Source organism: Maylandia zebra, linkage group LG8 (genome assembly GCF_041146795.1).
Source record: "Maylandia zebra isolate NMK-2024a linkage group LG8, Mzebra_GT3a, whole genome shotgun sequence".
Classification (NCBI taxonomy): Eukaryota; Metazoa; Chordata; class Actinopteri; order Cichliformes; family Cichlidae; genus Maylandia; species Maylandia zebra.
In genome coordinates this window covers 6,413,399-6,427,402 of record NC_135174.1, presented here as the reverse complement: position 1 = coordinate 6,427,402, position 14,004 = coordinate 6,413,399, and the positions used below count along the sequence as shown (strand labels likewise).

The window sequence follows — 14,004 nt, the reverse complement described above, 5'->3', positions numbered from 1 at the left end:
CTTTATTAAAATCCAGTCCAATGCATACATGCATCAGTTGAGCTCATGCCTTGTTTTCTTACTCGAGTTGTTAATTATTCAATAAATTAGTTTGAATTAAATACAGAGCTTTATTTTTATTTTACACACAGCCATGACGGAGCATACAGGAACCCGATGCATAGCATTCTAAAAGTGCAAAGAATCAGCCGCAGATGTGCCACAGATACAGTATATAGATTGGAGACCGCAGAGGAAGGAAGAATAGAAGATGAGATACTCAGATTGGACCTCAAACTGAAGAGTAATAATCACGACCACAGAAACAGAAGAGTTCACTGATGGTTCTGTTTGTGTATACAATGTTAAAAATGCAGTGAAGATGAAAGCAGGCTGATGGTGAGTCTGACCGTGCGTCTTCTCTAACGTCTGGAAGCGTAATAAAATAGGGAGTGACATCATTGGGTGACTGCTTTGCTCTTGCAACATTATAAAGATAATCCCTCCTGGCAGTCGGTCCCTCCAAAAGCCCAGCCGTCCTCTCCCCTGCTCTAATCCAGGATCAGGGATTGGCTGCTGTGGCTCAACGCCGCTCTAATCTTTGTGGTCCGCTCGTCGGCCAAAACGCGTCAAAGCAGGTAGGGCCACCCTGCGACCCGCTCGTTAAAAAAGCTAGTTCTTCTTTAGGTTAGTGTTCTTGATAAAATAATGTTATTTTTAAGTCTACATATTAAAAGCCTGTACACACAAATAATAGAAAAATAAAATACTGCGTTCATTTCGCCTCTTGACAGGTTAGCAAAGTATTTACTATCATTTATCTGAGTCTAGTTTTATAGACAGTCACAGGACATCATGAGCACAGCTGAAGTTAAGGTTGCTGCACGATTCTGGGGAGGCTTCCAAGGCAAGAAATACTAAAATAGCTCATCAGGTTACAAGGTTTTAATCAAAAAGCCCTCAAAACCACTCCAAACACTTTGGCCTGAACAATCTGTTCTTCCTCAGAAATTGCTACCAACACTTCTTCTTTGCTACTTTACATCACGTAAAGGTGCATTTGAAGAGAATGAAGCTGATTACAATATATGAGTCGTTACAAGGAATGCAGGCTGAGGCGGGAAAGCAATTGGATGACTTTAAGGTTAGATCAAAATGGAGATGAGCTGGAAGGAGATTAGGATGAAAAAAAATTGATTATCTTGGGGGGGGGGGAAAAGAACATACTGGCCCTCCTACTGTCCGGTTAATGTAAGAGAAATAATGAGATCCAGCAGGATGGAAGATAGAGGACAAAGAGGAATGAGGGAGACATTAAGCAGGTCTATTGGTTCTTCTTGTCTTCTGGAGGAGAGTAGGGAGGAGGCTTGTCCTGGAAAGAGAGGAGAGTTTTGTTTTGAGCATGTGAAAGATGGTGCCATGTAAACAGAAGAGTAGGAACACACAGTGGTCTTGGATTACTGCCATTCACAGACTGAAGCTGTGGCAAACAACTGGCTTTTAACCCCATAAAACGTGGTTTTATCAGTGACTTCCACTTGCTGTAACACCTTAACCAGGTCATCCACTGATGTGGTTTCTGCATAGCTGCTAGCATCAGTGACTGTCTCACAGCAAAGTAGAGACAAAATAAATACAGGGAGTGCAGAATTATTAGGCAAGTTGTATTTTTGAGGAATAATTTTATTATTGAACAACAACCATGTTCTCAATGAACCCAAAAAACTCATTAATATCAAAGCTGAATGTTTTTGGAAGTAGTTTTTAGTTTGTTTTTAGTTTTAGCTATTTTAGGGGGATATCTGTGTGTGCAGGTGACTATTACTGTGCAGAATTATTAGGCAACTTAACAAAAAACAAATATATACCCATTTCAATTATTGATTTTTACCAGTGAAACCAATATAACATCTCCACATTCACAAATATACATTTCTGACATTCAAAAACAAAACAAAAACAAATCAGTGACCAATATAGCCACCTTTCTTTGCAAGGACACTCAAAAGCCTGCCATCCATGGATTCTGTCAGTGTTCTGATCTGTTCACCATCAACATTGCGTGCAGCAGCAACCACAGCCTCCCAGACACTGTTCAGAGAGGTGTACTGTTTTCCCTCCTTGTAAATCTCACATTTGATGATGGACCACAGGTTCTCAATGGGGTTCAGATCAGGTGAACAAGGAGGCCATGTCATTAGTTTTTCTTCTTTTATACCCTTTCTTGCAGCCACGCTGTGGAGTACTTGGACGCGTGTGATGGAGCATTGTCCTGCATGAAAATCATGTTTTTCTTGAAGGATGCAGACTTCTTCCTGTACCACTGCTTGAAGAAGGTGTCTTCCAGAAACTGGCAGTAGGACTGGGAGTTGAGCTTGACTCCATCCTCAACCCGAAAAGGCCCCACAAGCTCATCTTTGATGATACCAGCCCAAACCAGTACTCCACCTCCACCTTGCTGGCGTCTGAGTCGGACTGGAGCTCTCTGCCCTTTACCAATCCAGCCACGGGCCCATCCATCTGGCCCATCAAGACTCACTCTCATTTCATCAGTCCATAAAACCTTAGAAAAACCAGTCATCAGATATTTCTTGGCCCAGTCTTGACGTTTCAGCTTGTGTGTCTTGTTCAGTGGTGGTCGTCTTTCAGCCTTTCTTACCTTGGCCATGTCTCTGAGTATTGCACACCTTGTGCTTTTGGGCACTCCAGTGATGTTGCAGCTCTGAAATATGGCCAAACTGGTGGCAAGTGGCATCTTGGCAGCTGCAGGCTTGACTTTTCTCAGTTCATGGGCAGTTATTTTGCGCCTTGGTTTTTCCACACGCTTCTTGCGACCCTGTTGACTATTTTGAATGAAACGCTTGATTGTTCGATGATCACGCTTCAGAAGCTTTGCAATTTTGAGACTGCTGCATCCCTCTGCAAGATATCTCACTATTTTTGACTTTTCTGAGCCTGTCAAGTCCTTCTTTTGACCCATTTTGCCAAAGGAAAGGACGTTGCCTAATAATAATGCACACCTGATATAGGGTGTTGATGTCATTAGACCACACCCCTTCTCATTACAGAGATGCACATCACCTAATATGCTTAATTGGTAGTAGACTTTCGAGCCTATACAGCTTGGAGTAAGACAACATGCATGAAGAGGATGATGTGGACAAAATACTCATTTGCCTAATAATTCTGCACTCCCTGTAAAGACTGGCTGACCTTCTGCAGAATGATGCAGGTAGGGATGTTTCTGATGTTAATGGCTGATGGCCAATGCCTGTGCTGATTATTTTGCTTTTATTATGGTTTTTGTGTCAGGGGATAACACGAAATGTTACCCATGGAAAATATCTGACCTGATTTCTTTCCCACTGAAAAAAAATTTGATGTGATAATATATTGGTTATTCATCGTTAAATGGCATTTTAAGGCTGATATCTGTCAACTACATTGCTACATTTCAGTGTTGTACATTAACCGTAGCGCTGAAACAAATTACACATTTCTCCAAAGTGGTGAAGACGGCTGCATGAAGGGCATCTCCTCTCTGGAGCTGTTGTCCAGACAGTAGATTGCCCTTCTTGTTGCACGTTGAAGCTCTACTTGGAACCTTGTTAAGATCCAACCATACAAAATATGATTTTCCAAGTGGTCTTAAACTTTGATCAGGACTGTAGCATCACACAGTTGGTGGAGATCTGCTGTCTGCGCATTAATGATATGAATCTCACATTCCACCACATCCCAAAACAAGGAATTTTCACCCACAGAACTGCTCACTGGATATTTTCTCTTTTTTGCTTCTTTCTCTGTAAACCTTAGAAATGGTTGTAAAGGAAAATCACAAATTCCCAACACCAAAATAAAATAAAATGACTTTTTTTCTACACTGGTAAATTAATCTGACTTGATGCCCCAGCTTAAATTTAGCAATACGTTTAAAAATCATGCAAATACACTGCGCTAAAATACACTCCTCTGTATACAAAAAGGCCAGCACTTTTCAAATTATACACCAAATGAGTTTATTTTGGATCTGCAGTCACTGTTAGTATAGCAATACTAGCAATGACTACAAACAAACAGATGACAAATGGAAAGGAAATACAGCTCAATTCAAAGAGACATGGAAATTCAAACACTGTCTCACAGCCACTGAAAGAAAATCTTCGACAAGATTTACATTCTCATTTTAAAAAAAAAACTTGTAAAGCAGAAACATGAAGGGCAGCTCACCTGCGGCAGGTACACATGTGTAGGGGGCAGTGTGGCACAGCTGGCACTCGCTGCTGCTTCAGCGGCTTTGGCCTCCGCTGGGAAAGCGAGTGAGACAAAGGAGGGGTTCATTAATTAAACATGGGTCTTACTAATAACCCCCGGGACATATGAGATGAGAGGTGCTAAACGCGCTGCAGGTACGACGGCCTTTGCATTGAGAGAGAAAAAAAAACGGCAGTTTAAAATCTCCATGACTTGCAGATAGCATTTTTCCAGCGCAAAGTGTTTTAAATATTTTGGAGATCTGACATTAGCTTATCTTTAACCTTAAATTCCTTAGTACAACATCTCTGTGATGCTGAATTAAGCTCATGTGATATCAGTGCAGTGCATTCATTGTTAGAAAGCAGGCAACATGTTGCCCTTCCTACTGCTTTATGTATCCAGGCCCAAACAACACAAAGTACTTCCAATAATGTACTGTATGCATCGCTTCAAATATCTTGAGGAAAAAAAAAAAAAAAAAAAACTATCCACACTTTCCAAACAAATTACTTTTCTTAGTTTTCAATTTAAAATTTACCTGTAATCATAAAGGAGAATATTTTTTAAAACAATCAAGGTCCACAATCTATATACCACTAAATATATACTAAAGACAAATGATTTTTTTACAGCAGATATTTCACTTGGTGTGGCAGGAAAAAGCAAAAATATAATGAAAGACATTTCATTAACATTATACTGGGTCTTGGTAAAGCTCTCCTTTTGTATATGTTCTGTACTCACATCTTGTTGCATGCTCAATCATCCAGGTAAGTAAATCTCCAAAAGTTGATTCTGTTCATCTGGACGTTGCGTTTTTCAGCAGGAGAAACATTTCTCCCACTGAAAAACGCAACGTCCAGATGAACAGAAACAATTTTTGAAGATTCTGTACTCACATATAATGTTTGTACATTTATGAAATGACAAAGGCATTCTATTCTTTTCTAACAAGACCTGTGTGAGCAGATCTGTTCCAACATGATATGTAAATGTTAAAGTATAAAATAGAGTGATGAACGCGTGCAGAAACTCAACATCCCTTTTTTCCTAATAGCATGATGTTTTTATTTAGGCTGTAGCTGAAGTCAGAGCTTCTCTACCGGAGATTTTCACCTGCTGCCGAGGAGGGGAGGTCTGGATCATGTGGTGGCTGCTGACCCAGAGGAGCAGAATAAGGAGGTGGAGGTATGTATGCTGCAGAGGCATCAAATGCTGGAGGAGTGGCGTAGAATCCATCTGGAGTCCGAGAACAGAGAGTTGCAGTTTAGTTTTCACTTTCACAAGATGTGGATCTAAGCTGACGACAATTCTGAAAAGCACCTGGAGGAGGAGGGTTAGGGTAGGAGTAGCCGGGTGGAGGTCCTGCTGGGTACATTCCATTAGCAGGTGGAGGTGGGTAAGCGTAGGCCCCATTAGCCATGTAGGGGCATCCACCAAAGCCAGCAGTTACAGGCTGACCTCTGGATGCTGAAAATGTGAGGCAGTAAATCGATTAATAAGTCCATGAAATATCAGGAACTGTACTATTTCATGTGTTCTGCTTTGTTAACATACCCTGAGCTGCAACCTGCAACATGTACTGGCCAAACTCTATGGCTCCTCCAACAGCAAAGATGAGCTTGAAAGTAGCACTGCCCTCCCAACCACCTCCAAGAGAGATTCAAGAGAGGGCTTAGAGCAGGGGTGCCCAATCCCGGTCCTCGAGAGCTACCGTCCTGCAGCTTTTAGATGCATCCCTACTCCAACACAGCTGAATCAAATGGTTTGATTACCTCTTCAGCATGCCATCGTGTTTGGCAAAGGCCTGATAACAAGCCATTCATTTGATTCAGCTGTGTTGGAGTAGGGATGCATCTAAAAGCTGCAGGATAGTAGCTCTCGAGGACTGGGATTGGGCAGCCCTGGCTTAGAGACACAAGATGCTGCGTGTTCCATTACAGCATAACGGGGAAAAAGTACACCTACCTCCAGGCTCTGCATTGACTGTGCCCTTGATGTAATTGGCTCCCAGGACAGGCTGTTTGATCTCACAGCCCTTCATCAGGTAGAAAGGCATCATAAAAGACTGCAGCGCATCCCGCCCTTTAGCCAGGAAGATCACCTGGGTTAAAAGAAGAAACAGCATCATATTAGCTCAGGGGTGGGCAATCTCAGTCCACGAGGGCCGGTGTCCCTGCAGGTTTTAGATCTCACCTTGGGTCAACACACCTGAATCACATGATTAGTTCGTTACCAGGCCTCTGGAGAACTTCAGGACATGTTGAGGAGCTAATTTAGCCATTTAAATCTGCTGTGTTGGTTCGAGGACACATCTAAAACCTGCAGGGACACCGGCCCTCGTGGGCTGAGATTGCCCACCCCTGTATTAGCTACTCCCAAACTAACCTTAAATGATAGTAATTAGAATGATGGAGTTCTGCTCTGCTAGTACGTGATGTGAATTGTGGCACCATTATGCCAGCACAAGGCTTCGGCTAAACAAAGAGGAAGACTTGGTGGTGTTGTCACTCACCCTGTATGGAGTCAGGTAGATGCTGCCCTTCTTGCTCTTTCTGAAGGCTTCGGGCAGCCTTTCCGTGTCACAAAAAACAAGCTCCACATTGTCATGGTTCATCAGCACACTAGATCCAAAAAGAGAAAGGAGACGCTGGAACCAGCTGATTGTAGGAACCAGAATTCTTTCCAACATTTTTTGTGTGCATCAAAAAGAAAATCTGTAATGTTTGTATAAGCATTTGACCTACTTTCATCTTAAAAGCTTAAAATGAGATCATTGGGTTATTGTGCAACCGTCCATTGCCTTTAGTACAAAGTACTATAGGCAGAGGATTAACATGCCATCTAGTGACAGAGCTTACTACAGGTTCCGGGTTAGCTCTAATGGGTTTATCATTACACTGCAGCATGTTCTAGAAGAAGCTGGCCATTATTTTTGACTCATGCTAATAAACAAAACAAATACTTTAGCACAGAGGCCAGGCCAGAGCGCAGACTGAAGGCTATGCAGCTATTGCATTGCAATATATGCTCAGCTATTCCTGCAATGAGGCGAAATAACGTTTTATCCTCGATACATTAGACTTATTACAACATTTAAAAACCACTAAACATTTATGTAATCCTAGTCTGCGGTGATGATATAACAGACTGAAGGGCCATATTTCGGCTAAGAGTCCGGGACCCGGTTCTGTAAGATGCGACGCGAATATTAGATTAGAAAAAATGACGTTGAAATAATTAACATAGCCATGCTAGTCGTGAAGCATTCAGAGGTTTATTTTGCATCGATTAGGAGCAACTCTTCAATTCGCACTATATCATATAAAAGGCTCTTTGTAAAAAGAAAAAAAATGATACTGTAGTTAAAAATGAAAGAAAAATTATTATTTCACGGTGTTCGACAAAAGCTTTTACACATGTTTGTTTAAAAAAAATAAGCTACCAAATGCTAAAAGTTAGAAATTCAGTGCAGCGTTTACTGTGTGGCAGGTGTGTCTGTGTATTAACCGAATAATAATGTTGCATTTGCAGTGCTACTGATATGTAAACTATCTCCATGACATGTCAGAGCCACATTATTTTTGAATGAGTCTGGTGTGACGCTCGTCCCAAAGAGCGGGTATAACTTATCCGTGGCTGGTTAACTGTAACGGCTAGCTAACAGCTGCTAACTGACGTTACCTTTCACTGTTGTTGATGATGACACCACCGGACTCCGAGTGATTCTGATTCAGAGTCATGTCGACGGCCCTCCAGATTGTCTGGAAAAGATTAGATACTGTTTTATTCAGTCAGAAAAACGTATCCAAAGGCCTCTCTGGATCCTCGGTGACTTCCCTCCGCGCGGATAACGGTTGTTGTGATACAGAGCCAGCTGAGGTTGCAGCACCTGCCCTTCCGCCATACGTGTGAAACGCCCACCGCGTGACGTCACGCCCCTTTAAAAAGTCGGTTTGCCCTAAGCCTTTCAAAACATTCAGTCTGATTTTAAATATTTCTTTAATAAATTTACGATCAAATGTCTATGACTGAATGACGTTTAAATGACCGACACGAGCTCTACAAGGTTCTACCAATTGCAATATAGCTTCTAATAATAGTAATAATGCTAGAAAATCATCATATACGTAAGACTTTTAATGTGGCTAACTACGCCTCTATAGTTAGTAGTACAGTTAGATGTAAATAATAATAATAATAATATCAATTAATTAAAAAAGAATGAAAGACTTCTTTACATCATGAGTCTGGCTGATGTACCAGTTAGCCTAAATAGAAATGTATTCTTACTTAATTAGTATTATTACCGTCAAGGCAGGGTCAGCCTTACCTGTTTAAGGGACAGACAATTTATTTCAAGTGAGTCACAGGCATTGACAAACAGAAGTAAGTCAAAAATTCTATTTGTAGTACAAATATGGCACGATGATTTATATATCAAGTATTGAAATGCCTCTTACATTATGTAACAGAATGAGTCAGGAGAAGGTGAGTGGTCAGGTTAGTCAGAAGCACCCACATCCTTGTAAAAGATGCAACAAGTGGTGTGTGTTGGCTAACAATAGTTGACATCTATGTCTGACCCTCTAAATTCCATGCACAAAGCTATTATATGAGCCAGAAAAACAAGGAACAGATAATAGATTATACAAAGTTGTTAAATGAAACAGATGGGTCAAATGTCACTTTTCACTCCAATGTGCTAATACACGGGAGGTGATGTAACTACCCTTACTGTCAAAGTTTACTGCTATCACATGAAGCTCTAGGATGCCATCATGGAACATGTCATACCTGGATTGCAGCTCATATCACTTCAGTGCTACCATAGAGGTAAACTCTCAATGCCTACACAAGCAGCTGTGTGGAAACACCTGGCTGATGATTGAAATTTACTCTAAAATGATTGTATAAGAATTCTGAATAATTATAAGAACTCCATCACCTCAACATCAACATAAATTATTTGTTTAATTCAAATAATTTTCAACTAAAATTCCCAAATATTCATTAGCTGTGTTTTTTAATATGCTGCACACATGCTAATAGATTTGTATATTGCTTCTATATTATTAGTCTAATAAAAGCAAAAGTCCTTAAGAATTTTATTTGATTGAACATTTTATAAACCAAAGATTTTGAGATTTCATTGAAAAAAGTCATCAGATGCACTGTAAAACTTGATATACTGTCACCTTAACCGGTGTGTAGAATGCAAAATTTAGCTAGTTAGCTATAAGCTAAACTTGCTTTTTTAATCTAGCTAATTTAAAAACGATGTAGCCAGTTGAAAATAGAGAAAGTAGTTTGAATTCACGGCTAAGCGCTCATTTTGAAATTACACCCCGCGTGGTAGAGGGATAAGGCAGGGATGTAGCAGCTCACCAGGGGAACTGGGAAGATGGCGGAGTGAGCGGTTCAACTTGAGTGGGCTCCGAGGCTTTTCCTGAAAAGAACCTCCTTTATGTCTTGACCGCAATCAAGTTAACCGGAATTAGAAGCAGACTAGTTATACTTCATCTCTAAAACTCAAAAACTTCCTCCCTGTGTTTCTCTCCGTCATTCTCGGCCACCTTCTCCGAAGCGGCGAAATGGCTAACATTAACAAAGATCATGGCTACCACCTAGCGGCTCTTCGACAGGCGTGCGACGAAGAAGATATTGAATGGATGGAACAGCAGCACGACTTATCACAAGACAGACCGCAAGCTGATCGTCACCACACACCAGTTAAAAGTCCAAATCCTAAAAAAATGAAGGCTAACGAATCGCAGACGCAAAACGAAGTTTCAAACACAGTTCTCCTCAATGCTATCCAAAAACTGGTATGTAAATTTGACACCCAAAGTGAACATTTAAAGAATTATGAATTCCAGTTGCAAGAAAACACCGACGCTGTAAGAAAAGTAAAGGAGTCCGTGGATGCTAATACGGAAGCTGTTAAATCTGTGGTGGAAGATGTGAAACGTATTAAAACGCAGATGGCGACGCTGAAAAAAGAGAACGAGGCTCTTCGTGAAATGTGTCTGGAGCATGCTAGATACAAACGGAGATGGTCTTTGCTGCTAACTGGCGTTCCTGAGAAGGAGGGGGAGAACACGAGAGAAGAAATAATCAGAATTCTGACCAAGATAATTCCTGCGAACGCCGAGCAGCTGTACAACACAGTGGATACAGTGCACCGGCTGGGTCAGAAGGGACGAGTTGGTGACAAACCCAGGCTGATTGTCATACAGTTTGCCATGAGAACTGTTCGAGACCTAGTGTGGAAGATGTCCAAGGAGGCGAAGCTCTGCAAGGAGATGAAGATTCGGTTTAGAGAGGACTTTTGTAAGGAAGACAGAGAAGCCCGCAAACGTCTGTGGCCGAGGGTGGAGGAGGCAAGGAGCAGAGGGCTCAAAGCTTTCCTGAAGGACGGATATGCTGTCATCGATGGTCGTCAAATCAAAGAATGAAAGAACTTTATAACGACCTAGATAAGAAGGTATAACTGTTCAACTAAATTTAAGCCGGTAACTTGCTCAATGGTCCCTGACTTTGACTGGGTCTATTAGTTAATAGGAGGTAAAATGTTCCATTGCCTTACTCTAGTTATTACAGCACTTTCAAGCTATATTCAATGGTTCTTTCAATATTTTCTTTAAATGTTCGAGGTTTAAGAAGTAACATAAAGCGTAAAGCGATTTTTCTTTTTTGTAAGGAACAGCCTAACACGAATTGTTTTTTATTTCAAGAGACACACAGTAGTAAAGATGATCATATATTTTGGAGAAAGCAGTGGGGAAGCGGTGATATTTATTTATCTCATGGTACCTCTCATTCAGCAGGAGTGGCTATTTTTCTACATCGTTTTAATGGAAGAGTTCTTGATCATAAAGGTGATGAGGAAGGTCATTGGTTAATGGTTAACATGGAGTTGGATGATACTAAGTACATTTTAGTAAATGTTTATGGGTTCAACAATAGAGCTAAAAACAGGAAATTGATTTCTGATTTGAAAAAAATGATAGAAGAATGGAAGATCATCTATTCAACTGAAAAAGTCGTTGTTGCAGGTGACTTTAATATGGTACCAGATGAAAAACTGGATAGATTTCCAACTAAATATAACTCTTCTCATTTTAACCAAATATTAATGGATTTCTCCTGCACCCTCAACCTAATCGATATCTGGCGTAACTTAAACCCAGAAAAACTGCAATACACCTGGAATAATTCTGAGCGCTCTCAATGCTCAAGACTGGATTATTGCTTAATAACTGGTAGTCTCTTCCCCCTATCATCCAACTGTAAGATTCTTCACTCCCCTGTTACTGACCATTGTGCCATAACACTTTCAATCTCCCCGGATAATAGATTATCAGAACCGAAGAATTCTCACCGGAAGTTTAACAGTAACCTCTTACGAAGCTCGTCTTTTTGTATAAAAATTAAATCATTGATAGGAGAGGTAAAAGCAATGGAGGATTTTTCTTCTACTAGTAAATGGGAATGGTTGAAGTTTAATGTCAGAAAAATTGCTAGTGAAGAAGGAAAATTAATGGCTAATAAAAGGAGACAGAAACAGGCTGAAATTACTGCACAAATAAGTTCATTGTGCAATTTATCACATCTGACAGAGGAAAACTCTATAGAACTAAACCAGTTGCAGTACAAACTAGATGAACTTTATATAGACAAAGCAAAAGGTGCCTTCATTCGCTCAAGGGCTAAATGGATTGAGGAGGGGGAAAAGAATTCTTCTTATTTCTTTAACCTGGAGAAAACTAGACAAACAAAAAAAACTATAATGAAGTTACAAATTAATAATACCCTGACTGAAGACCAACAGACTATAAACAACTATATCACAGAGTTCTATTCAGCCCTCTACACTACAAATTATTCCAGTTCGGAGACTAATTCTTTTTTTAGCTCTATCCATGGAAAAATTCCTCAAATTGACTCACACTTTAAAAATCTCAATGAGTCTGAAATCACTTTAGCTGAATTGGATGCTGCTGTTTCCCAAATGGCGAATGGTAAATCACCAGGTCCCGACGGAATCACGATTGAATTTTACAGATATTTCTGGAATGACATTAAAGATCTATTACTAGAGGTATTTAATGAATGTATAAATGATCAGATGCTATCTCCAACTATGAAACGAGGAATAATTTCTTTACTTCCTAAACCAAACAAGGACCCTATCCTTTTAGATAACTGGAGACCTATCACACTTCTTTGCTGTGACTACAAATTATTAGCTCATGTCTATGCCAACAGATTAAAAACAGGAATAACTCAAATAATAGATGAGACACAGTCAGCCTTTATAAAAGGGCGTCATATCCATAATCATACCCGTTTAGTATTAGATATGTTGGATTACAATCATTTAATTCCTCATGATAGCCTTATTTTATTTCTTGATTTCTTTAAAGCTTTTGATTCTTTGGAGCATAATTTTTTATTTAAAGCTCTGGAGGCTGTGGGTTTTGGTCCCAGATTTGTTAGTGTAATGAAAATGTTGTACAGAGATATAACAAGTAGTATTGCACTCAATCAGGGGTTTTCTAATAGTTTTAAAATTCATCGTGGCATTCGGCAGGGATGCCCTATTAGCCCGTTATTGTTTATTGTTGCAGCAGAAATGCTTGCCATTTATATCAAACTCTCTTCAGATCTGGAAGGCATAAACGTTCTTGATAAAGAATTTAAAATTAGTCAATTTGCTGATGACACTGCCTTATTTCTAAGGAATGTAAATATGGTCTCTACTGCAATTAATAAAATCCTTTCATTCTCAAAAGCATCCGGCTTAACGCTAAACCTTAAAAAATGTGAAATCTTAGCTGTACACAACTGTAATCAAAATACTATTAACAATATACCAGTAAAAGAGGAGGTAAAATACCTTGGTTTAATAATCAGTAAAAATACTAATGATCGAGAGAATAATAACATAACTCCTAGATTAAATGTAGTTAAAAAAATATTTAATCATTGGTTAACACGTGATTTATCCATATTAGGTCGTATCTTACTGTCTAAAGCAGAAGGACTTTCAAGACTCATATACCCCTGTTATTCAATTTTTACATCTCCTAAAATGATTAAACTGTCCAATTCTATTATATTCAGCTTTATCTGGAAGAATAAAACACATTATATACGCAAATCACAATTAGTTAAAGACTATGAAAATGGGGGCTTGAAAGCTTTAGACTTTGAATCTATTATTGCTGCATTCAGGCTCAGATGGATAAAAGACTGCATTTCCTGTCCTCAATCTATGTGGTACCATATTCCAAACAAACTCTTTAATAAGGTCGGGGGGTTAGATTTTTTGCTCAGATGTGATTATGAAATATCTAAGCTTCCTCTTAAGTTGTCTAGTTTCTATAAGCAAGCTTTGAATTTTGGGAAACTAATTTTCACCCACAATTTTTCACCTCACAATTCTGTGTTGTGGAATAATAGGGTTATAGTCATCAATAAGAAGTCCTTATTTAAATCAGACTGGTATGATAACGGTGTATGTTTTGTTGTTGATCTGCTTGATAGAAATGGAAACTTGCTATCTTATGAAGAATTTATTGATAAGTATAAAATAGAGATTTCATTTAATAATTATAATAAGGTTTGTAAAGCGATACCCACACCGTTGTTAAATCTTATCGTAAATACTTTAAAGTATTCATTAATAAGAACATGCTTACCTTCACTGACGATAGGTAATACCTCAATAAAGGACAAACAATTTAATAATAAGTTCATCTC

The 14,004-nt window shown here is 39.4% G+C and overlaps 1 protein-coding gene across 2 annotated transcripts; it reads right to left on the bottom strand.

Moving 5' to 3' along the window:
* Window positions 1–90: 90 nt before the first annotated feature.
* Window positions 91–8,161, bottom strand: wbp2 (WW domain binding protein 2). Of its 2 annotated transcripts, XM_004557492.3 has the most exons (8): window positions 7,921–8,160; window positions 6,752–6,860; window positions 6,205–6,340; window positions 5,794–5,886; window positions 5,560–5,706; window positions 5,353–5,475; window positions 4,210–4,286; window positions 91–1,351 (listed from the first exon to the last, which is right to left on the bottom strand). In XM_004557492.3, exons 1-8 carry the CDS (start codon window positions 7,977–7,979, stop codon window positions 1,304–1,306), a joined length of 792 nt encoding a protein of 263 aa, XP_004557549.3. In that variant the 5' UTR covers window positions 7,980–8,160; the 3' UTR covers window positions 91–1,303. The 2 variants fall into 2 exon arrangements, with proteins under 2 accessions (XP_004557549.3, XP_004557550.1); XM_004557493.3 differs by lacking the exon at window positions 5,794–5,886 and having other exon boundaries at window positions 7,921–8,161.
* Window positions 8,162–14,004: the final 5,843 nt, after the last annotated feature.